At 41.4% G+C, this 26,759-nt stretch overlaps 1 protein-coding gene across 1 annotated transcript in view; it reads left to right on the top strand.

Moving 5' to 3' along the window:
• Positions 1–26,759, top strand: part of ADAMTS6 (ADAM metallopeptidase with thrombospondin type 1 motif 6) — a 324,386-nt gene that overhangs the window by 156,694 nt on the left and 140,933 nt on the right. Inside the window, exon 11 of the mRNA XM_077816928.1 lies at positions 15,292–15,433. Within this exon, the coding sequence (XP_077673054.1) occupies positions 15,292–15,433 (142 nt within the window). The remainder of the gene's footprint in view (positions 1–15,291; positions 15,434–26,759) is intronic.

Here is a 26,759-nt window from a genome sequence, read left to right as displayed (position 1 = left end):
AAAAGTCTATCCCAAGGGAGGCCCAGGTAGCCCCTAGGATTGCAACAGGAGCAGATCCAGAGAGACTAGGACTGTATCACCTAGGGAAAAAAACTAGTTCAGTAGGAAGCAGACTTAACTGGATTAGTCCCTTTCACTAGCAAAGAAGAAGTAACAAACATCAGGAATCCCTTCAAACTTTAAACAGTCAGCCTGAGAAGCAGGGGTCTGAGTGCAGAGGACCAGAATGAGGGGAAGGCAGGAGAAACTCTTTGAGACCTGAGCCCAAGCAGCATCCTATCAATGGGTCCTGGACACAGAGATATTCAAGTGAGTTCAATGTGAGATCTTTTGGCAAATGCTTCATTCTATTGCCTTTGACACATTGACCAACCGACAAGGTGTTCAGGAGACCCTAACCTAAACCATCTCCTAAACATATACGCCATCACCTAAGTCCTGAGAGATCAGAAGACCCCAAAAGTCTATTCCATCTATTTCACTGTCTCCATATCAATGGGGAAATTGTCATCCAGTCCGACTCTTGAAAAGAGTCATCACCTTCCTCAGGATCTTGAGTTTCAGGATGATATTATGATGGGTAGGATCACAGAAACCCCCTAGGGAACTGCCAACTGATGTGCCAAGATTACTTCTGCCCCTGCTTTCCCAGCCAGCTTGAGACTCCAGCATCCGTCTTGTTGAGCCAGACACGCCAGTCTGCTCCAACACAGACCCAAGGCCTGAATCATGTGCCCCAAAGCTGCAGGCTTAATTGAAAGCAACTTAAGAAGTGTTCCTGTCTAACACTCAGATGCCCAACTCCCAATCGGGTCCAAACCCCAAATAAATCTGTTTTACCCTGTGTAAAGCTTATACAGGGTAAACTCAAAAATTGTTCACTCTCTATAACACTGATAGAGAGATATGCACAGCTGTTTGCAGCCCCCCCCCTCGGTATTAATACATACTCTGGGTTAATTCATAAGTAAAAAGTGATTTTATTAAATACAGAAAGTAGTATTTAAGTGGTTCCAAGCAGTGATGAGCTGCCAAAATCTTAACAACCGGTTCCCACCTCACCCCACAAGGGGGTCATGACCCGCCCCTGCCCCCCGGGACTCCTGCCCATCCAACCCCCTGCATTCCTTGATGCCCCCCCGGAACCCCTGCCCCATCCACCCCCCTCCCCTGTCCCCTGACTGCCCCCAGAACCGGGCAGGAGGGTCTTGTGGGCCACCGTAGTGGTTGCCCACCCCATCCCGCCCCTAAGAGCCAGCGGGACCTGCCGGGGGGCGAGGTGGGGAGTCCCAGCGGTGCTTACCTGGGGCGGCTCCCAGGAAGCATCCGGCAGGTCCCTCTGGCTCCCAGGGGCAGGGTAGCATAGCTGGGGGGGAGCAGGTGCTCCCCCCATTGATCACATCAAAAGTGGCGCCTTAGGCGCCGACTCCATGGGTGCTCCGGGGCTGGAGCACCCATGGGGAAAATTTGGTGGGTGCAGAGCACCCACCGGCAGCTCCCCGCCCTGCGCTTGGCCCCCGCTCACCTCCGCTCCACCTCCTCCCCTGAACGCGCCGCCCCACTCTGCTTCTCTGCCCCCTCCCCGGCTTCCCGTGAATCAGCTGTTCGCGCGGGAAGCCTGGGAGAGCTGAGAAGCAAGCGGCAGCTTCACGCTCAGGCCCAGGGAGGCGGAGTGGAGGTGAGCTGGGGTGGGGAGCGGTTCCCCTGCGGCCCTGCCCCTGGGTTACCTGCTGCGGTGCAGGTGGCCCTCCTCATGCCCCCCCGGCCCAGTTCACCTCTGCCTCCCTGGGCCTGAGCGCGAAGCCACTGCTTGCTTCTCAGCCCTCCCTGGCATCCTGTGTGAACAGCTGATTCATGGGAAGCTGCAGGGGGGAGAAGCAGACTGGGGCAAAGCGTAACTCGGGGCGGAAGCTGAGTGGAGGTGAGCTGGGGCCGGGGGCGGGGAGGGGAGCTGCCGGTGGGTGCTCTGCACCCACCAAATTTTCCCTGTGGTTGCTCCAGCCCTGGAGCACCCACAGAGTCAGTGCCTAAGGCGCCACTTTTGGCCGGTTGTTAAATTTAGAAGCCCTTTTAGAACCAGTCGCAGGACAACCGGTTCTAAAAGGGCTTCTAAATTTAACAACCGGTTCCAGCGAACCAGTGTGATCCGGCTCCAGTTCACCACTGGTTCCAAGTAGTAACAGACAGAACAAAGTGAATTACCAAGCAAAAGAAAATAAAATACACTAGTCTAAGTCGAGTACAGTAATAAAACCGAATACAGATAAAATCTCATCCTCAGAGATGTTTCTATAAGTTTCTTTCACAGACTGGATGCCTTCCTAGTCTGGGCACAATCCTTTCCCCTGGTACAGCCCTTGTTCCAGCTCAAGTGGTAGCTAGGGGATTTCTCATGATGGCCACCCCCTTTGTTCTGTTCCACCCCCTTATATATCTTTTGCATAAGGCAGGAATCCTTTGTCCCTCTGGGTTCCCACCCCTCCTTCTCAATGGAAAAGCACCAGGTTAAAGATGGATTCCAGTTCAGATGACATGATCACATGTCACTGTAAGACTTCATTACCCACTTGCCAGCCCACAGTATACAGGAAGACTTACAAGTAAAACAGAGCCATCTACAGGTAATTGTCCTGGTTAATGGGAGCCAGGTTAATTAAGATTCCAAACCACCATTAATGGCCCACACTTTGCATAACTACAATAGGACCTCAGAGTTATATTTCATATTTCTAGTTTCAGATACAAGAGTGATACATTTATATAAATAGGATGATCACACTCAGTAGATTATAAGCTTTGTAATGATACCTTATGAGACCTTTTGCATGAAGCATATTCCAGTTACATTATATTCACCTATTAGCATATTTTTATAAAATCATATAGAGCGCAACGTCACAGATGTCATTAAAGGCAGTTATTTAAGAAGTGAGCCCAGACAAACTCCTACACTTAATGAATCTCCAGAATGTGTACCCGTATGTGCTGCTCCTGCAGTCTCATTGGAAGATATATCTGCAATTTGCTGTCCTGGACCATCACCTTTAGTACCAAGTCCTCCCCGTAGCCCTCAGAAGAAAGGTCATATGCATCATCCCATATCTGGACAAATTGTGTCAGAAGCTTCATCCCAGTTGTGGTGGAGGAGTTCAGTGGTTACTGGAAAGTCTTGGATTAGTGATAAACAAGAAGTGTTCCGTCAATTCCACACAAGAGCCTTTGTACCTCGGAGCAACTTTCAACAGCATTTTGTGTAGATTTTTCTTATGCAGGAAACAATAAACAAGATATATAGCCAAGTGAAGGACCACAGTGTGTTATTGCTTGGAGGCTCTTGAACTGATGGCAGCAAACCTGGGAGAAGTGCTCTGGTGAAGGACCACAGTGTGTTATTGCTTGGAGGCTCTTGAACTGGTGGCAGCAAACCTGGGAGAAGTGCTCTGTGTATGCTATTACCTATAGTCTCTTCAGCACATCTTCCCCATGCACTGAAGTGGAATAGGCAGATTCCCCTCAAACCTTTTAATATTGCACAGGTTGTCCAAATCTTTCTTGGGTGATGTCTAGCAGAGGAAAACTGCAAGAAGGATGTCCTCTGGACTTGCTAGCGAGAAGGAAATTTTGATCATGGATGCGTGAGGGTCCCATTTAGGAAAGACAGTAATCCATGTCAAGTGGTCAGTGGTCAAAAGGAAGGGGTCTATAAACACGCTGCAGGCCAAGGTGGTGAGGCTTGCTTTGTTGCACTTCCAAGAAAAGCTAAAAAATCTCAGCAATGAGAATTCAATTACACAATGCCATAATATGCATCAGTCACCAAGGAGGCACAAAAAGTCAGTGAATTTCCAGGGAACCAGACCTATTGATAACTTTGGCTGAAAATTTCTATCATTCTGTCATCAGTCCACACTGAGAAAAATAAATAACACAGGTTACTGCGTGAACAAATAGTTGACTGAAGGAAAATATGAACTAACCACCCCCACACCAGGTCTTTGCCTGTCTATGTGAAAACTGGGACGGGCCTCAGGTGGTTCTTATGGCATTCAGGAAAAGCAGAGAAGTCCCAAAATATTTCAGCAGGTACAAAGAAGCAGGAGCAAAACAAATGTCCTATTAACTCCCTAAACTGTCAATCTACTGCACCTTTCCCCCCTTCCTGTTCTGCTTAGAGTCATATAGAAGATTGCTAGATCAAGAGGAAGTTTTCACATTCATAGCCCCAGATTGGCTGAGAAACCTGTGATATTTGGACCTGGTGAACGTGTCTATGTTCTCTCCTCCCCCACTCTTCACACCTTCACTGGCTCCTGTTAATTCTGTGGTTTCTTCACAAAAAGTGATTTCTCCAATCAAGGAAGCCATCAGATTCAAAGCCACACTCTAGGATTTGGAGAACTTTATGTGGCAAAGTGAAGATGGTGCCATTCAAAGCCATGGTACCAGTCTTAAGTGAATTTCCTGCAACTGGTCTAGTCTTTGGCATGAGTGTCCGTTTCATTAGAATTTTAAGTTTCATTACAGTAACTATTGTGGATTTCAGAGGTTTAATGGACATGGTCTCAATAGGCTGCCAGCCCAATATTGTGGCCAGGTTTCTGCAGGCAGCAGATAAGGTAAGACTGATAGTTTATCCCCTGGTTTCTGAATGGAATTTGAAACTGGTGATGAATGGTTTTATGGTTTCTCCTTTTTGAACATTGGATAAGGATTTCCCAATAATTAATATTCTTAAGTACTATTCTTATTTTTAGTAACAGTATATGTTTAGCAATAGGAGAGCAAAGCCTTATCTTCAAGCAATAGTATATGATTTTTCACCAGAATAAGAACGTTGTTGGGTGCTCTGCTGTAATTCAAGCCCAAGACTTGCTGGCCTTTCACCTGAACAGGGAATCCACCCTACCCACTTTCAGCCCCAACCCTAAGATTCGTAAAGAGGAAAGACTGCCTTACTTGGATGTCCATAGGGCAGTGGTTCCCAAACTTGTTCCGCCACTTGTGCAGGGAAAGCCCCTGGCGGACCTGGCTGGTTTGTTTACTTGCTGCATCCGCAGGTTTGGCCGATCGCGGCTCCCAGTGGCCACGGTTCGCTGCTGTAGGCCAATGGGAGCTGCTGGAAGTGGCGCGGGCCGAGGGATGTACTGGCCGCCGCTTCCAGCAGCTCCCATTGGCTTGGAGCAGCGAACTGCAGACACTGGGAGCCGCAATTGGCTGAACCTGTGAACGCGGCAGGTAAACAAACTGGCCAGGACCGCCAGGGGCTTTCCCTGCACAAGTGGCAGAACAAGTTTGGGAACCACTGCCATAGGGACTTACAGACTTTCTTTGAAAGGATGCCACAGTTTTGGCCAAAGTCTCAAAGATCTTTCATCCTATACCAGGATTTAAAGGTCAAGTGTCCTCCAAATCCACCATGTTTAGATGGATTAAGGAACTGACTAGAGAGATTTATGTTACATCAGAAAATGAAATACCAGCTCTTTAAAAGTCACAGTACCTATTTACTAGGCTCTCGATAGGCAGTCAGAAGGAAATTCTTTAATAGGGAGTTGCAAATTTTTTTTGAGATCTTCTGTATCAGTCTGGGCCCCCGTCCTGCAAAATTTGAGTTTCTGTCTCATTGTTGAGAGTTTCAGTGCAGAGTCACAAACCAATACTCAGATTGCTACAGTTTAAGTTATTTGTTAGTGGTTATTGAATAGTGTTAGTCTAATTTTTTTCTTTGGAACTACTTTAGAAATATTCAACTGAAGGCTGATGTGGCTAGACCCTTATTATGGAGGGTATGACATCATCATAGTCTTAGTGTTCTGTCTCTACAGAACATCTCAAAGGAAGAATTAACAGGTAAGTAAAATTTCCCCTTCTTCCACATTAGTGGGTCTTAATAATGCCTTCTGTTGGACCTTTATTCATTATGGTCCAAGCCTGCAAGGTGCTAGGTGCCTCCTGTGCCTTGCCAAGTGTTCTCAACTACCTTCGAAGCCAATATGCTTAAGAGGCTCTCAACCTAGTAGATTCAAGTCCCTGATTTCTGACTTTGCCATAATACGTGGATATGAGATTTGGAGAAGTCACTCTCTTACTTAAAAAGAAAAGGAGTACTTGTGACACTTTAGAGACTAACAAATTTATTTGAGCATAAGCTTTCGTGAGCTACAGCTCACTTCATCGGATGCATTCTGTGGAAAATACAGTGGGGAGATTTTTATATACACAGAGAACATGAAACAATGGGTGTTACCATACATACGCATCCAATGAAGTGAGCTGTAGCTCACGAAAGCTTATGCTCAAATAAATTTGTTAGTCTCTAAGGTGCCACAAGTCCTCCTTTTCTTTTTGCGGATACAGACTAACATGGCTGCTACTCTGAAATCTTTCTTACTTAAGTAGCTCATTGTTGCTGTTTCCAATCCACCCTATTGTTCTACATTTTGGATAATAATTTGTCTTTTGTTTAATTTAAGAACTTCTTTCTAATGCAAATATAGCCATATTTTTTTATCCAACAGATATCTTGGTAGTTAAACTCCCCCAACTCCCAGTGTTTTTAGATTTCTTAAACTCTGTGATTCAGTAGGTGATTTCCTTAGAATCCATTCAAGTTTAAATAATAAAGAACCAATTTCTGTAATAATAGACTTATTACCTATTTTCTAATGTTGACTTTACAGGTAGTATGCTCTGTCTACCTGTTAGTCTATTATTAATTAGGAAAATAAATGGTATGATGGCTCTGTGATGACTTTGGGTTACCTTGCAAGATGTTGGAGGGCAACTGAAAGTGAATTAGGCCTGTTTGTATGCATTTTTAATTGTCTGAGAATATTGAGTAAAATAAAAGTATGTTCAACAATTTCTGGGGTTTCATGAATCATTCAAAGCTTCATTTCAATTGAGTTCCATTCCAAGTGTAAGGTACACTTCTTTAGCCTGGCCTTCATTAACAAACACACACAGCACAGCTGACACACACATACACACACACACAAAAACAACCCTCACAATGAAGGCAGTAGAAGATCATGAATTGAATAGAATAGAATAGAATATTACTGCTGAAATGCCTCAGATGCTGGAGATCTATATCAGAATACCTGTCAGTCCCAAATTAAATACAGATCAAGGACTGGAAATTAAGTCATCTGAGGTTCATGGTTTGGTATGTAGAATACTGGCCCTATGCCAAAAAGCACTCTTATCTGAGGAACCAGTGACAGACTTAAGGTCTGATGTCTTATGAACCACCAGGGCTGGAAAAGAATGATGTATTTCATAACAAAATGGGAACCCTGGAAATACAAGCCATCAGACCTTAAAATCACATCTTTCTAATTACCATCTTGCCTTCTTTCTTTCTTTTTTTGCTTCAATTCCAAGCTGTTTATAGTTGGTGCCATTTAAAAGTCCTTGGGGTCACAAATCAATTATTTATACCATCTCAGAGCAACTACAAATCCTAACTTTTGAACAGAATATAGCAATAATTTCCCAGCATTACCAGGTTTTAAGAGATTAACCATTATAATTATAGCAGAACTCAAGTAAAGGAAAAAACACAAGATTGTAATTAGAATAGGATGATATTAAAGCATGAGTCACCTAATATATTTTTTAATATTTTCTTGTGTTGTTGAATGTTTACTTTATAAAACTTCTCAACAGTCCCACAAGATTTAAATAAAAATTAATCAAATCCTGAATTGGCCAGTGCCCACTAATTTTACATTTTGTGGACTACTGAAAATTTTTATAAAGTTAATATTTAGCAACAGTTTGATCCCATACTTTCTAGTCTAATATCTCACAATCTTTCCGGGCCACAAATACTTCGGTGGACCAGTACTAATGTTTTTGGGAACAGTAAACTTTTCCTAATATTGCTCCTGAACCAAACATCAAAGAAAAAAAAAGTTTCCTGCATCGTGACCCTTTATAGACAACATAGTAGCTGAAAACATTGGGGAAAATAGCAAATTATTTATGAATTCTATTTAAGGAAAGCAAAATTGAGCATTACTACAGAACCACTGAAAATCAAAGGGAGGGACTTTGACATGAGACATGATCAAATGTAGGCCAGGTAATCTACTATGATGTCATTCCTAGGTAAAAGTCTAAAAAAAATAAATAGAAGTTGGAGAGTGAGAGTATGGGTTAAGGCACACATTTAGCAACTGGAACAAACATGGTTTTACTTTCTCCCCCTAAAAAAATCTTAACAGACCGACCTATTTTTTTTCTTGTGCAGAAGTCTAGATTATGTACAGAGAGAATGACTATAATGCTTTTTGTCTTAGACTTTAAATATGGTTGTACTCTGAAAAGTGTCTGTACAAATGGCTTCTTCTTACTCAGTCTCTGTGTATATTCAGAGTCCTAACTGCTTACCTTGGTGACCAAAGTAAGTTTTTGCTACCCATTTTCTCTTGTTAGCACTGCCGAGCCAATAAAGATCAACTAGAATGCAGGTTTATAAACTGGACAACAAATCAGCTCAATGGAATTCAATGGAAAAAATGAAAGTGTGTCACAGTTGGGAGAAAGCATTTAGGACCCAATCCTGCACACCCTAACTCCTGTGAGTAGTCCTTATTCATGTTAATACTATAGTCCCATTCAAAATAAATGGGAGTAATCACTCTAAGGACTGCTGTCATGGGTGAGGGTTTTTAGAATCAGATCCATAGTGGAACTGAAATATGATCATTGTTTTTCAATTTGTTTGTCAGTGACCTAGAGCTGGGCTGTGCCTGTGGCATTGCAGAATTTATTGATGACATGAGAATGTTATATCCAAAATGAAATGGATAATCTTCAAAACTACTGTATTTATACTAGAGATGGTCCTAATTCATATCTAGATCTAAACTTCCCCAAAGCTCCAGGAGAATTTGATTCAGTGATCCAATTAAAGCCCATCTTGAATTTAAACATACTGGACCAAATCCTGCAGACCATACTTAGTCCCTGATTCTGCAAATATTTATGCAAGTGTTTAACTTTATGCATGAGTAATCCCATTAGACTAGTCACGAGGGTAAAGGTAAGCAAATGTATGAATATATGTAAGGATGTGTGTTAGGGCTGGACTACACTGAAAAGTTATATCGGCAGTTACTTCTCTCAAGGATGTGAAAAATCCACACCCCCTGAGAGATGTAGGTAAGTCAACCTAACCCCCAGTGTAGACAGCACTAAGTTGATGGAAGAATTCTTTGGTCAACCTAGCTAGTGCCTCATGGGGAGGTGGATTACCTACGATGATGGGAGAACCCCTCCCGTCACTCTAGTAAGGCCTGGTCTACACTGGGGGGGGGCACGAGCTAAGTCGGTCTAAGTTATGCAACTTCAGCTATGAAAGTAGCGTAGCTGAAGTCGACGTACTTAGAGCTACTTACCGCAGTGTCTTCACTGTGGTAGGTCGACTGCTGACGCTTCCCCGTCGACTCCGCCTACGCTTCTCACGCCAGTGGAGTACTGGAGTTGACAGGAGAGCGCTCGGCAGTTGATTTATCATGTCTTCACTAGACTCGATAAATCGACCCCTGCTGGATCGATCTCTCTGGAGGTAAGTGTAGACGTGCCCTTAGTGTCTACACGGAAGCATTACAGTGGTGCAGCTGCAGTGCTGCTGCTGTGCCGCTGTAGTGTTTTAAGGGTAGATATAGCCTTAGTCTTTACTAAGCCTTACTCAGGTAATGTACGGACTGAAAAAGGACAGAGTAAGGATTCAGGATTGATCCCATATTTTTATATATGTGTATATAAATGTGTTATTTATATATGTTATTGATATATGTAAACTTGATATAAAAGATACACAGTTGATACAAGATACAATAATTTATCAATATGTTAATAAGAAAATATTTAATAGACTCAACTAAAAGAGATTATTCACGTTTACATTTTACAACAGATACATATATGTATATTATCAATATACTGTAAAAATATGACTGAATATATCTATAGATGCAGTGATTTCCACATAGTTAAGTATTATAAAAGTGTGCCCATTTTGTAAAGTTTAAAACCTATTTTCAATGTTAATATGCTGTTTGGTCTGAGAGCAGACTTTCCTCCAACACTGAATGCTGATATGTAGGTGCCATTGGGTGTATGTACCCCAAGCTACCCCAGCGACTAAAGGGTTAAAGTAGACACTGCCAGCCACTGCTGATAGGAAGTCCCCACAGCTGGGAGGATAAAAGGGCTGGGAAGCAGAAAGGTGGGGCAGCCACCTAAACAGAGTTAGCAGGCTGGAGGAAGGAGCTTCTGTCTGCAAGCTACCAGAAAGCTGCTCAAATACAATGCCCCAGGAAGGGAATGATCTGACCAGAAGACTAGAGAGATTACAGAGACCCAAGGGGAAGGTAGGCAAGATTGGTAGGCAACTGGCAAGATTGACAACCCTCTGACTCTGTTTACTTAATTTGAGGGCCCTGAGCTGGAACCCAGTGGAGTGGGTGGGCCTGGGTTCCCCTACCAACTCCTGAAGGACGGGACAGCGGTGGAAGCTCCTCAGACTCTGGAGCACTAAGAATGAACTGACTCTCCTGTTGGGCTACATGAGCACCAGGGGCCGTGCCACATTTGGCCAGAGGGAGGAGCTGTCGAGTTGACATGCCATCTCACAGTAGGGTTTTAGGTATGCTGCTGAGATTTCTGGGGATTAGTATTGTCATGTGAGTACTAAAGGGGGCTAGTATGTGCTGCATCTGGTTTTTAGCATTTTATCCCAAACAGACCCATACTACAATGGCATCCGCAGGGCTGCAGTGGTTTTTACTATTGCAGAAACAAAGCCATAGCGATGAATACATTTTAAAGTAGGGCTTCCCATGTGCCATTAAATTGATCAAAGCTATAATAGCTCTTTGCTGTGATGGTAAACTTGGGAGCTTAAGCCTGTGAACGGGGGTGGCCAACCTGAGCGTGAGAAGGAGCCAGAATTTACCAGTGTACATTGCCAAAGAGCCACAGTAATATGTCAGCAGCCCCCCATTAGCTCTCCCGCCGCTCCCAGCACCTCCCGCCTACTGGCAGCCCCTCCGATCAGTGCCTCCCCCTCCATCCCCGCACCTCCCAATCAGCTGTTTCATGGTGTGCAGGAAGCTCTGAGGGCGAGGCGCGAGGGCATAGCAGGCTTAGGGGAGGGGCAGGAAGGGATGGAGTGGGGGCAGGGCCTGGGGCAGAGCCAGGGGTTGAGCAGTGAGCACACCCCGGCATGCTGGAAAGTTGGCACCTGTAGCTCCAGCCCCGGAGTCGGTGCCTATATAAGGAGCCACATATTCACTTTTGAAGAGCCACATGTGGCTCCAGAGCCACAGGTTGGCCACCCCTGCCTGTGAAGTTCAGAGACGAGGATGCTACAATATCGTTTGTAGTGTATATTAAATCTAATCAGGATTAGGAATTTATAGACTCTCCTGAAATATTAAAATTAAAAACTATGTTTAGGTTAAAAATATGCCACAGAGTGCCTTACTCTGATCTCATCCCAATTTTACACTGGTGTAGCTACATTAATTTCATCAGAGATACTCTTGTCTTACATACTTATGGGCTGTTTAATTGTGGTATAGATGTTTGCGCCTGTAGCCTGAGCCCTGTGAGCCCGAATCAGCTGACACAGGCCAGCCACAAATGTTTAATTGCAGTATAGACATAGTCGTACAGTGCAATCAGACTCAGGCTCAGAAAATCTCCTAGATATACACTTATGGAATCCACCTAACATTAAGAAAAGGGATGTTGATGGAACACTTGTAGCATCTAGGTGTATACATAAATTGTATAAAGAAAAGAAGTACTTGTGGCACCTTAGAGACTAACAAATTTATTTGAGCATAAGCTTCTGTGACCCTCAGCTCACTTCATCGGATGCATCCGATGAAGTGAGCTGTAACTCACGAAAGCTTATGCTCAAATAAATTTGTTAGTCTGTAAGGTGCCACAAGTACTCCTTTTCTTTTTGCGGATGCAGACTAACACGGCTGCTACTCTGAAACCTGTCATAAATTGTATAGTGATTCTGGATCACATTTTCAGGTTAAAAATTTTCACCATATTTGTGGTACAGAAATAATTCTTCCCCTTCCCCTTTCACAAACACTGTGAAGGGTACTGTGGAAGTTTTTTTCAGCTTTATCTGGGGTACCTAAATGGGATAACTGGTTAAAAACAGATAGCACAGGATATATCCCACACAATAAATTTACTGCAATTTCAGGGTTGTGGGAATTGGGGCATCTTTGTCCTTTGCATTGGCCTTGTCAGTTTCTTCATCCTCATCTATGTTTCTGTGGTTTGGTTTGGATTTTAATCATTGGCCCAAATCACTCCTACTACTTTTGTGCCTGGAGAGGGGATCTCCATGCAGAAGTGTGGCCAGGTTCCTCCATAACATTCCCTCAGAACCTGTTTGACCTCTCTGTTGTCTGGCATCTGCGCTGGAGGGGGTAATAGAGATAGAGATGGTCAGGGTGGAGGATCAAGAGGGAGACATATAGCTCTCTTGGCCCCATGGAAATTTTCTGGAAAATTTGAATACAACCTCAATCTGTATTAATTTATGTTTTTGCATAGCCTCCCCAGGACCTTCAGCGGTCAGAGGGGAGTCCCTGGTAGCATGGTTCTATTTTTCATAGCTCATGGCAATCCTGTTCCAAATTTTCTTAATTTATAAAATACAGAGTATCAGGTTTCTATACTAAGTTTATAAAATGCGTCAATCATCCAAGTACTTTGAAAGAAATAACAGTTCTGGAGCAGAATGAAAGAGAGAAACCAAAATTATTCAGTCTTGGTAATGGTGATGTAATCTAGCCCCTTTAAGTGAATGACTGCTTTCTAATCATTCTCTTGGCTTTCTTGTTACTATATCTATTTTGACTTCATTATAATGAGGCTGCTGTCATTAGAGAAGAGGAGGCAAGCTTCTGAATATTCTTGAGGGACTTAAACTTAGATGATTTGAAATTAACCTGAAAGATCTATAATTCTCCTTGCAATTAAGGATTTTTTGGAGGAGGGGTGCATGGAGGATGGTGGAGAAAAGTAGTTCTATAGATTAAGGCCTGATCCTGTAAACTAATTTGAGTAGGTAGACCCTTATGCACACACAGAGCTCCATTGAAGTCAATAGGGCTTTGTAGGGGTCTGACCATGCACATCAGCTTGCAGCATCAGGACTTAAAGATCAAGTGCTGCACCACTGAAATCCGTGGAAATTTCCTCATTGTCTGCAATAGTAGCTAGAGCAGATGCTAGATGCTCAATTCATCACTGCTTACTTAAGCAAAATTCCCATTTGAAGTTTATCTGAACAAGGAGTGCAGAATCAGGCGGTAGGTGATACTTCTGCCTATTTAAAATACTGGTCTGTGTTCTTTCCGTACCCAAAATGATCAGTGCAAACAATAAAACATTTGGGTGCACAGGAAATGTAAGATCAGGCTCATCAACAGCTGCTGTGTTAAAAAAAGAAAAGAAAAATTTACACTAACAACTGGGCTAAAGAAGAAAGGACTCTGGTTATTATCTCTGAATCCTTTGCATTTGGTGTTTTGAAGATGTATTGGGGGAAATGTTTTGAGCCCTGATCCTGCAAACGTTTGTGCATGTTAATAACTTTACACTTGTGAGTAGATCCATTTAATTCATTGGTATTACTAACTGCATAAAGTTACTCGTGTGTTTACATGATGGATGCCTTCATTGATACTTACCTTTTTTAATTATCAATGTTTTTTCCTTCAGTAGTTTTGTTGAAATATTTAGAAAATACTAATTAATTAGGGTTAAAAATTGAGAAAATACAATGCATAATTAAAGGGTGTTTTTCCTCTTATTTATCTCCAAATAAAAAGTAATGAAAATTTGAAATGTGCAAAATAATAGTTGTAGAACATTCACTTGTGAAATTATTTTCCTTTGGCAAGGTGTATGGAAAAAATCTAGTGGGGGAAAACCCAAAACAAAACAAAGGTGTTGGCAAAATTTACAGGAATGTTAGAAATTTTTAATAAATGTTGGCATAGGGATTCTTTAAAAATTCTAACATATTCACATGTGAAATTAAAGTAAAAAGCAGATTTCCTATTTTATGCACACTAACTGAACAATCATATTTAGCAAAATATAAAGCTTTCTAACAAAGGAACTCTGTCTGACTTATGGCTTTCTCTATGTTATTTGTTCCACTTCATTAAAATATTATTTTTGAACATGGGCATACTTTGAAAAAACCCAACAATGATTATAAAGAAGAAAACATTAACTTTTTCAAGAATGATGACCCTTGCTGAAATGTGAAATTTGTCAGACTAAACACTACTAATGCATTAGAACAGAGACCTTTGGCTCCAGGTATTTCGTCATTCACCCCACCTTTTATTGGCATATTTAAAGATCATAGGCAATTTTTATCACAGTATCTATTTCTTTGCCCAGATGGAAGAATATAGATTAAGGACCCAATCTTGCAAACACTTAAGCATATCTTTATACACTTGGGGCTTTTCTATACTTGAACTGATACAGCAGCACAGCTGTAGCACTTCAGTGTAGACACTATCTATGCCGATGGGAGGAGTTCTCCTGTTGGATAGGTAATCCATATCCCTAAGAAGTGGTAGCTAGGTTGATGGAGGAATTCTTCTGTTGACATCGCTGTCTACACTGGAGTTAGGTCAATTTAACTATGTTGCTCAGGAATGTGGATTTTTCACACCCTATAGTGATGTAACTGGGGCAACTTAACTTTTTAATGTATATTGAATATTCCCACAAAAGACAGAGGAGTTCTCACATGCATAAGGTTGCACAAGTGCTTCACTGTTTGTAGGATTAGTGCCTAGTCCTGAAGGGTTACACAACATTTCTTTTATTGGTTTCATTTTTTGTTTTTAATTCTACAACTAGAGGTGGTTATGTTTCCAAAGAGAACAAATAGGCTTAGAACAGAAATGAAAATCAGTCTTGTGTGGCTCAGAAATTATTTAAAATTTTTTAAAGATAACATTAAATCCATTTAATTGTCTAAAATGAGTATTTTTGTTAATTAATATTAACTCATGAGAAATTATTCTGATCTCTTAATTCCCTCCTAATTATAATTTTTCACCATGGGTGTACCATTTCACTGTTTGTTTATTTGCAACCTTATCTGTTTCACACACCCAATGCTGTTAAAACTAAGAACTAAATACATGATATCATAACTGTGATTAACAGTCAATAGAGTTCCTAATTCCTTTGGTCCTTTATGTTGAACAGTTCAGGCCGTGGTACTTGCCTTGATAATGAGCCTCCCAAGCGTGACTTTCTTTATCCTGCTGTGGCCCCAGGTCAGGTGTATGATGCTGATGAACAGTGTCGCTTCCAGTATGGAGCAACATCCCGCCAATGTAAATATGGGGTAAGAAGTCTTAATCCTTATGCTGAGTGTTCTGCTTAGTCATTTGTATATATTCCTTCATGACAAAAAATTTAGTTAGATGCAATACTGAGTTACAGTTTTCCTATAGTAATCCATGCAATACCGCCTGTGTAAATAAAGAGCAAGAGGTTTTAATCCTTATGCTGCATCTTTTGCTTGAGTCATTTGTGTATACTGTGTTCCCAAATGTTTGGGTAATAATGAATGTATGCAGTGTTGTGGTAGCTGTGTCAGTCCCAGGATATTAGAGAGACAAGGTGGGTGAGGTTTTATCTTTTATTGGACCAACTTCTGTTGGTGAGAAAGACAAGCTTTCGAGCTTACACAGAACCTGACCTGAAGAAGAGCTCTGTGTAAGCTCAAAAGCTTGTCTCTGTGGGTATTAATGAGTTGGATAAGTGTCCTTTAAGTAAGGCAGGCCGAATTAGGCTCATTAGGCTCAGTCCTGCTTCCTTTGAAGTCAGTTTAAAAACTCCCATTGACTTCCAGGGGAGCAGAATCAGGCCCACAATGTATCAAATCTTGAAATATGAAGTTTGTGGTGCTGGCTTTCATTTTTTAATTTAAAGCTACATTCTGCGGTCATTTTCTACTTGTTTTTTTTTTTTTTTTTTTGGCCATGTCTATCTGTTTCAATTCATATTTGCTGGCATTGAGGTTGTTTCACACACTGCTCAAATCTCCTACTAAAAAAAGATAAATGGGCAGGAACACAGAGTAATGAGAAACTAAATAGCCAAAAAGGATACTAAAATAGCTGCTGATAAGAATGGCAGAGTGAAAGATTTATTCTCCCCTACCAAATTTCAATTGAATTTCCAGTAGGGATAGCAATAGCTATTTGCACACTACTATTTTAAACAGTTTATGCAATGTATTTTAAAATATTGTTTTAAAGAAAATCTTGCAGCCCAAGATTACATCTGTTACAATGATGCTTTCATCAATGATAGTCATCAAATAGATTCAGCAGGTGAAGATTAAATCTGAATAAAGCTAAAAAAGTTCATTTTGTAGTTTACAATAGTACTGTTTTAAATGAATCATTTATAATATATGAAAGAAAATTAAAATATTTAGATCATTCAAATAAACAGTGTAATCATTGCACTTGCAGTAATCACTTCTAATAGAGCTAAAATACAGAGGGAGTTTGTTTTTAATAACCTTTGGGTGATAAATCAGTATCATTCTTGGGATGGGTTTTAGGCTGATCATATAGGGCAATGGATTTAATAATTTTATCTTGCTGGGGGGTCTCCCATTCTTGATCCCCCACCAAAGCAATTTTGGCCTTTATTGTTTCTCTTTAAGTTCTTACTCCTTACCCCTTCTGGTTTCAGGGCCATGTTTTCTCTCAGTACATCTAGGGCACACTCTCCTTTTTTCTTCTCTCAAATTCCCATCACACTCTCTCTCTACTTTCAGAATAAGAAAATTTTCAGGCATTTAAACCATTTTCGGGACCATGCCCTTTTGAAGTATACTGCATTTTAAATCAAACTGGAAAGTTAATTTTGTGCAAAAACTGGCCAATGCACATGTATATTAACTTTTTCATAGTCTCTTTGCTAACCTATATTAGCATTGTTGTTGATTATCATACTGTATGGTAGTATTCTGTTCTTAAACCAATATCTTTCCCTTAAATATGAAAAGAAATAGACATAAGGAAGATTTATGTAATCTTGGGTTTATGATTCCTGCTTTCTTTTCTTAATTTTTTTCTTTGTGTATTATGTTAAGAAAGACTCCTGTGTAGCTACGAAACAGGCTGAAAACCTAGAAGAATTAAGACACTATTTAAAACAAACCAGTAATCTTAGTGTGACATCACCAATGCTGTGAACAGATGTGATGTAATGTACCACATCAGTGAGTCAAGCAACAATTCTAAAAAAGTGTCTCAAGGAAAATAAATCATTTTTTAAGAGGATCTAAATACAGGATTCAGAATTGTATATATTTATACAACAGATTGTTTTGAAAGTCCTAGTACATCCTATCTGGGAAATAATGTACATTTAAAACATTATCCAGAATAACCATAATGTATCTGAAAATGCAATTATTATCATGTAAATGATACACATTTCAAGTGATGACTTTGAGGAAAGAGGAATGTCTTCTCTGGGAGTTTGATAACAGTTTGGGAGTATTCACGTGAAAAAGGGCTACTCACATGAGCAAGGGTTTGCAGGACTGAATTCTGGATCTAAATACTAGGAAGAGCTAGGCTGAATATTTATTTATATATTTTCATTTACAAACAAGCACATAAACAATGCTTCGGGTGCCCTGCTTAATTTAATTTTCACAGTAAATCATTGTAATAGCTTGGTCATCTCAGTTCAATAAAATAATATACAAATATGCACTAGTAGACATAATAAAATAAAAGCTCATTCACAGTAGACATAATATAATCCTTCCAACAGTCAGTCCTCTCCCTGTCAAAATGCTTGTGGGAAAAGACGGGCATTATAGTGTGTCCATTAGGTTAACAAATTTGGACCTTGGTGGCCAAGAAAGGAATGAATTCTGAAGTAAAGAAAACTTTACAGAGCTCTAACAGCAGATCCCTTTCTCTAGCTTGACTGACTCCACTGATCTCAGCTATGGCTGTATGGTATGGGAAGAGAGACTGTCAACCTCTCAAACAGAACTGCTTGGGAATTTTGTAGTGAAATGGTTTTTCATTAGAAAATACCAGTATGTCGAAACCAAAACTTTTCACAAGAATGTACCAGTCTTGACAAAGCTTTCATCAGGAAATGTTTCTCAGAACCAGGATGGAATTTCTGGTCAAAATGAGAGAGAGATTCCCGCACCCCAGAATAGTCCACAGGTTACGTTGCTCACTGGGGATGTGACAGACCTAGGGCTAAAACTTCAGTCTTCAGGTGAGTGTCCTGTTCACCAAGCTATTGTAGGGTGGGTCTTTTTCAAGTTGTCCTGTTGTAGCTGTTCCACTTCATATAATTAATTAATTGGTCCAGTGAGAGTGACTCTATAGCTTAGTGGTTCAGGCACTTAGTTAGGTTATGGGAGACTCAGGCTTGTGTCCCTGCTCTGCTATTTTCCTGCATCCCAAGACAGAGCCCTAACCACTGAGCTACTGAGTCAGTCTCTCTCACTGTCTCCTGTTGGAACTGTTCCACTGTGTATAAATAATTAAATATTCATGGGATCATAGAGAGCGAGACACACTGACTCTATAGCCAATGGTTAGGGCACTCACTTAGGATGTTTGAGATTGACGTTCAAATCCCTGCTCCAATGACTATTTAACTATTTATTCTCAGTGGAGCAGTTCCAATAGAAGAGCTTGTGGGAGACATACCCTGGAGAAGCCAACACCCTAGTAGATAGGGTGCTGATGTTCAAGTCCCTGGCCCAAATCAGGTAGAGCAAGGACTTGAACCTGGATCTCCCATAAGTGAGGTCAGTGCTCCAACCACTGGTCTTTTGGGTGTTCCAGGGCAGGAAACTTTAGGTTTTTTGAAAAACTTCAAAATTTCCCAAGTTGCAATGGGAAAATTTTATGCTTTGTAGGTAAGGCCCTACTTAAATTGTGGAATGACTGTCCAAAAACTGCTGAATTGTGGACAAGCCATGGAAAATCACAGAAAAGTAATGGACCTTATTATTTGCAGTAATAAGATCTATTATTACTTTTTTTTTGCAATTTTCCACTGTTGTCTGCCTGGGGCTGAGAGCAGGGGCTCCCACTGTCAGCCACCCAGGCCTCCCACTGTCAAATTTGTGGTGGAAGACTAATATTGCGGGATCTGCAATTTCCGCAATATTGCAAATTAAGTAGGAAGTTATTTATAGGTGTAATCTATCCTGGACATGTATTGACAGACACTGCAATATTAAAGCCTGTGGGAAAGATTCTGCTATCATTTACACCTATACAAATTCCATTGTCTTAAAAGCTAAAAAAAATGTCTTCAATAGATCTGCATAAATGAAAGCAGAATTTGTTTATTGTTAATTAAATGTACCTGTCCCACTTGGGATTGTGACCTCCTCAGCAGTCAAAATCTCAGATAGTACTACAGCCCAGATCTCATCCTCCAGTAAAGATGCTCACAGTCAGAAATGAGTCAGAAAGAGAAGAAAACTTCAAGATTCCCCTTAAAAACTTCCCTGTCATATCTAGGTAGACAGCCATTAGGGACTATTTAGATTTATTTAAGGCCCTACTTAATTTGTGATATTGCAGAAATTGCAGATCCCACAATATAAGACTTCCACTGTAATTTTGATAGCGGGAGCCCCTGCTATGTGCTGTGCTGACAGTGTGAACCCTGGCCACTCTGGGGCTGAAAGCAGGAGCCCCCACTCTCAGTCCCAGGTGGCCGACAGTGGGAGCCGCCGCTCTCAGCTCTCAGCGGGTAGCTGACAACGGAAAATCATGGAAAAGTAATAATGGAACTTTTTACCACAAATAATAAGGTCCATTATTATTTTTCTGCAATTTTCTGAGGCTTGTCCTCATGGGCAGCGGGTATAATAGGCCAGGGAGGCTGCCTCTGCCACCGGATGCCTGGTTGCGGAGTTTGGCGGGGGAAGTTTTGCTTTATTATGCCCCATGCAGGTCCCGGAGCAGCTGAGGAGGCAGTATGTGCTATTCAGCTTCCTGGGTTAATCAGTAATCTCCCTGGACTCTGGAGAGATTACTGATGACCCAGGAGGCTGAGTAGCAGTTCTATTTTATATATTTAGGCTGGGATTTTCAAAGGGGCTTAAGGGAATTAAGGGCCCAACTCCCACTGATTTTTGATCAGTGTTGGGCATCTAACTTTCCTTTGTGCCTTTGAAAATTCTAGGCTTATACCTTCCTTATTATTTAGAAAAAAAAATTGACTGAAAACCATCTAGTTGTATTCATAGTTAGCCTTTATAAGTGATTTCTATCACTGTTTCCCTCCCCATTCTCTCTATGTGCTTATTACATTTACTTGTTACTTCTGGTCTCAAAGTGGTTCCTAATCCTGCAAACACTTATGCACATTCTTAACTTTAAACACCTGAGGAGTCCCATTTATGACTCACGCTTAATTTAAGTACATGCACAAGTATTTACCTCAGATTGTGGGTGCTTCAGTGTCACTATCTATCTATGTGTTTGTATGAAATGTAATACAAGGGGGCCTTGACTGTGATGAGGTCTCTGGCTAGTAGTGGTGGTGATTACACGCTTATGATTACTACTACTACTAAACAAAATATCCTCTCTCCTCAGTTGTCCTTCTTCCTACTGACAACACGGTTTCAGGAGGAGCCTGGCTGCCATTAGCTGGGTCTCCCTCTGGTTGTCTTGTAGTAGCTGCACCTAGAGTTTTTTTTTTCTCCAAAAATATTCAATATTGGTCTAACACTTCTCCCATTGAAGCCAGTGGCAAAACTTCATAGAGTTAGTTCGAGAGCACTTTTGAAAACCCCACGCAGGGAGATAATGCTACTTTGAGGAATATTAATTCCTTCTTAGATATCTGCTAGGATAATCTTGGAATCATAAGAGGACAATGACACGTGATGTTGCCTACCTCCTGAGGCCCTTACACTCAAGAAGCCCTTTGGAGCTCCTCTCATGCTGATCTATAATGAAGACACATCCACAGGGTACCAGGGAATTACCAAAGGCAAATATGAGATCCCAGTGGAGTTACTCTAAATTTATACCTATGTAAACTGAGAGGAAGACTTGCCCCAATGTATGTAAAATGTGAATTTTCCGTGTAGATTACATTTTCAGAGTTGTCTGGAATTTTAGCCTCATGACTTTCATTGGGCCAAATTCTGCCATAAGATACATGTGTACAGCTCTTCCTCATGTCAGTACATGCCTTAAAGGCACTGTCCCTTATTAAGTGCAGTGCAGAGGAGTTTTCTGGGGTATTTTGGCACTGTAGTTCCCTGGCATTCATGTGGAACATGGATACTGCTACACCTTTTAAGTTGATGTAGTGTGTATTCCTCTCTGTGATAGCCGACCATGGCCCCAGACTTCCCCATTCTCTTTGAGTATTAGTGCCACTGGTGGTGCAAGGTCTCTTTGTCTTTGAGCAAATGCAACGGGAACATTTGTCACTGGCCTCTGCATAAGGACAAGAAAGAGGGGAAGGCTCCTTGCCTTGTCTCCCCAGAACCTTGAGCACCTGCACAATGACTGGTCAAAGTCTGGCTCTGGGTTAATTCAGGAAGGAATCTCAGCTTTGTCTTCGAATTTTCTTGTTTTATTTGTTTAAATAATACTTGAAATATACATGACTTTAACTATGGTTTTTGTGGTTTAAAGTAATGCATAGCTTTATTACTGGTTTGCATCAAGTCATAGTACTGGGCCACAGACTCTTAGGGCAATGGCTAAAACCTCAGACATTTTTATAGAGGTTAACACTTTATGCATATGGTTGACTTTGTTGTGGAGCATTTTATTATCTGTGAAGATGTTGACTGCTAATGTGGACTTATGGATAGTGCTTAGCCATTCTTTAGTACACTAATTGCCTCCTTTGCTGCTGTACATTTAATGGAATACAGATACATAAGGGGCCAAACTTTGTTTCATGTGCCAATGCCTGCTTCTACTGGGGGAGCCATCTGTGCACATCTAAGAATAGAATACATCAAGTAACGTACTTTAGCAGGGACTGATATTTCTCTTGTTGGTCATGGTCTGATGTGTGTAATCAAGCTCTCCAGTCAAATTGTCAGCTACGATACCAGTAAACTCAAATGTCAGAGTTCTTATTTGCATTTTGTTTGTGCTATCTGAGTTAGGATTGCCAACTTTCTAATCGCACAAAACCAAACACCCTTGCCCTGCCTCCTGCCCCTTCTCAGAGGCCCCACCCCCTGCTCTCTCCATTCCCCCTCCTCTGTCACTCGCTCTCCCCCTCCCTCATTCACTCACTCTTTTTCACCAGGCTGAGGCAGGGGTTTGGGGTGCAGGAGTGGGTGAGGTCTCTGGCTGGGGGGTGCAGTCTCCAGGGTGGGGCCAGAAATGAAGGTTCAGAGTGTGGGAGGGGGCTCTGGGATGGGGCAGGGAGTTGGGGTGTGGGCTCTGGGGTGGGGCCAGGGATGAGGGTTTTGGGGTGCAGGAGGGGGCTCTGGGCTTGGGGGAAGCCAAGGGGTTTAGAGTGTGGCAGGGGGCTCCAGGATGAGTCAGGGAGTTGGGGTTTGGGAGGGGGTATGGGCTCTGGGCTGGGGGTGTGGGTTCCAGGCTGGGGCCAGAAATGAGGGGTTCAGGGTGCAGAAGGGGGCTCCAGCCTAGGGCAGGGGATTGGGGTGCAGGCTCCGGGAGGGTGTTTGGGTGCAGGAGGGGGTTCAGAGCTGGGGCAGGGGGTTGGGGTGCAGGAGGGGGTATGGAGAGTGGGCTTCTGGAGATGCTTACCTCGGGGGGCTCCCCAGAAGCGGCCGGTATGTCCCTCGACTCCTAGGCAGAGGTGCGGACAGGCAGTGGTGTGCGCCACCTCCACCTACAGGCGCCGCCCCAAGTTCGCAGCCAATAAGAGCTGTAGAGCTGGTGCACAGGGTGGGGACAGCACACAGAGTGCCCCTGGATGTCCCTTCACCTAGGAGCCAGAGGGACATGTCACTGCTTCCTGGAGCCATGCAGAGCCAGGTAGAGAGCCTGCCAACCCCATCAAGCAGACTTTTAATGGCTGCTGACCAGAGCCACCAGGGTCCCTTTTCGACCGGACATTCCGGTCGAAAACTGGACACCTGGCAACCTTAATCTGAGTGCAAATGAAGTTCAAGTCATGCAATCTGCAATAGGAAGCACTCACATTGTCTCAAAATGGGCAGCCTCAGCACACATTCTCACACCAGGGAGTGCTCCTCTACTTTTAACAGCCTACCTAAGATGGGCACACACACATCACATTGGCACTGGAGAACACTCATGTTTCCTACCAAATAGATTTCCCAGCAGTGGCTGGACTAGCTGTGCCTCTGCTGTTCTTGGGAAGCCTGTTATGAGGCAGTGGGAGTGCCCATGAACCTGATTGCCATCAATGGATAATTACTGGAAACTTTAATGCATCAATCAAGTGGCACTGATATTCATACCTTCACTGCTGCAGCCTCCCTGAGGACCCAAATCTCTGCCTTCTACCACCCAGGTTTATACTTCCTTGAGTAGATTACAGTGCCAGGGAAAGTTAAGGACTATATGTGGCTTGTCTGAATTTTAGGAACAGAGCTTAAAGCCTCTTGCAGCTGGTCTCAGCATACACTGTCAGAATATCTTAACTGAAAAGAAAATGGCCAATTAATTTTCATACTTTTCAAATCCAGAAAAAAATAATGGAGAAGAATGAATGGGCAGCAATTATTTCCGGTTCTACAGTACTTCTTTCAGTGGAAAATAAAACTGCAAAAGGATTGAAGTTATAGTAGACATTGTAGTGAGGTGCTCTAGTTTTAAATATTCAGAGGGCATAAAAGTAATGTATTGTTACACTTGTATTTTGACATACTAATGCATGTTTTATATATATAGAAATAATCAATGCTGCAGAAGTAGCATGACCTACCACTTGCGGTGAATGAAGTGTTCCTTGTTGTACACAAGAACCTACTCCAGCTAAGTGATGTTGATGAGATATGCTGTTAGCCTAACTTCGGGCCTTTGTGATGATGGAAATAAATGTGAGGAAGTGAGAGCAGAGTCTGAGAGATGCTTTTCCAAAAAGAAAAAAGAAAAATCAACTGGGGGTCTTCACCTGAATAACTGACAGTTTCCACCTTTTCTTCGTTCCCTCATATATTATGAGATATAGTGTGAATTATGTTTTCATAAATTCCTATCTAATCCCTCCTAACTCACTGTACTGTGACCTTCTTTTTCCACTTGATTCATATCACACCGAAGTCACATTGTATTTTAATGTTTGTGTTTGTCAGAAGAGCCTAAATAGTTCAATTAGGCACTGATTTATACCTTTTTGTATCTAGTTTATAAATGTGTGCTAAAACTTTTTGTAGGCTGAGAGAGGATCTGAGCTTTTAACATTATGCTTTATCATTATAGGCTCTCTAATGTCTATTATTCTTTAAGGTGAGAGTATCTTGGCGATCAAGTGCAAAATCTGTTATCACTAAGGGTCCAATCATGCAGGTCTTTCTAATTCAAAATTATTGAAGTCTGTCAGAGTTTTGCCTCAGAAGTACTTTCATGGTCATTCCCCTAAGTAAAAATCAGTTTGAACTACTGCTTTGTTCTTGAACAGTACTTGCATCTTTTTTAAGATTAGCATGGGTTCTGTTAAGGAGGACCATAGACTTGGCTCTTTCTAATACTTCGTGAGTTTTTCATCCTTTTCCATCCTTTGCCTTACAGACTCCCACAAAGGCAACATCAACCACCATCCTGACTCAACTCCCACTTTCCCCACCAAAGCACTCCTGTGTTCATCTCTCCCTACCTTTAAAGATGAACACCAGAGCACACAAAAATTAAATGTAGGCATACCACTGAGGCATGTAGGCCCATTAGTTCAATTTTAAATGGAGGAAGGAGAGCCAGTGACCAAATGGGGGTCACAGAAGGATGGTAAATTACAAGATGGATTAGGAGCCGTAAATGACAGTTCAGAGGCTGGAAGGTGGTTGGGACAGAGATAGGAAAAGCTGTGTGGGTCTGAAAGAAAAGGTGTTTGTTTCAGGCTGACTTACTAAGTGGAACCGCTGTAGTTTTGGAAAAGTTCAGATAAGCACCCAATACTTAGTCAAATAAGATGGTAACATAATATGTACAGATCGTCTAAGTTTAAGAATGACACTTCACATTCCTTCAGCATGTTTTGATTCATAACATGCTGCACTGCTTAATGAGCATTTATGGAAATGGAGCATTAAAAATATTAACTTTTGGGTGCTTATCTGAACTGAGCAAAACCTCTGAACTGTCTGAGGTTCACCCATGATTCGTAATCACCCTCATAATTCTTAACATGTTATGAATAATATTTTTTGTTGTGAGGGTGGAAATAAACCAGGCAGAAATTTTTGTAGAACTCAATTATGTCAGAATTCAGGAAAATTATTTTAATGCTCTATTTTAACAAATGCTCATCAAAGGGTGCAGCATATTATGGATCAATACATTCTGAAAGAATGTAAAGTTCCAATTTTTAAGATTTTAAAATTTTATTAAAGAAAATCAAATCTCAATTTTATCATTAATTCATGTTTCTAGTCAGTGTGTTTCCCATCTTATTTTTCTGAATATTTTGGGTTTGAAAAAAGCCAAATTCTTTCATGAATTTTAGTTGAGGCTTTCATTTGAGTCTAGATTTTGGAAACAGCACAGCAAGTTGATCTTTCTCATATTATTGAGTTTTCATTGTGCTGTATTGTTATGATCATTTTATCATTATTAATATTAATATGTAGGATGCTTATCTGTTACATAATTTAAAAATGCCTGTATGTAACTCTGCATGACATACAGAAAGAGGCTCCATCATTTATAGCATGTAGGCAAAGGAAGATAATTTGATTTGCTGTTTTTTTTCTCTAGATGGGTTCAGCTTTGTTTAATTTACTGCAAATACAACCATCCGAATTCCAAACTGAAGTCATGGAGTCCTAAGATACACCGTTACAGGTTGTCATCTATCTTGTCTTAATCTTATGAAAGGCCTCAGCTTCAGTTTATGTTTCCTGGATTTTTAAAACACTTTCCATTGTTTTCTTTACAAATTAATAGGTATTACATCCAGAAATCCAGTCACTGACTTTGAGCTCACTGATTAGCTTTCAGATTGTTTCCTTCTTTTACCATGATCCTTTTTATACAACAGGATTAAGATCTGTTTGAAGTCAGGGAAAGGATATACTATCCTCATTTGATGTCCTAAAAGGAGTGGGGCTATCAGGTCACCTTATGTAGATTTTGTTTGTTTGTTTGTTTTGTGTGATAAAACATCAGTATCCTTTTTAATAGTGGCTCTGGTCCTGACCTTTCCAGGGCAGTGCTCTCCCATGGTTTTCAGACTGGCTTATTGGAAACAGCTGTTTAGAGATGTTACTGATAGGGTAATGGTAATAAGGAGAGTGTCTCAAATCCATAATCAAGGATTAAAGTTAGTGGTAGTTTTGGGGCTGCCCTGGAGGGCAGAAAGCTTTTGCATCATAATAATTCTTTTAAAGCCTTTCTTTCTAATTTTTCCAAAATTAGTTGAAAATAAAGAACACACTGAGTCAAATTTATCCCTAGTGTAATTCCAATTTAATTCAATAGAGTAATGTTACAGATATCTATATTTCAACTTTTATTCTT

This window comes from Eretmochelys imbricata, chromosome 5 (genome assembly GCF_965152235.1).
Source record: "Eretmochelys imbricata isolate rEreImb1 chromosome 5, rEreImb1.hap1, whole genome shotgun sequence".
Taxonomy (NCBI): Eukaryota; Metazoa; Chordata; order Testudines; family Cheloniidae; genus Eretmochelys; species Eretmochelys imbricata.
The sequence above is the reverse complement of the archived record's forward strand: the minus strand, read 5'-3'. Positions and strand labels throughout refer to the sequence as shown.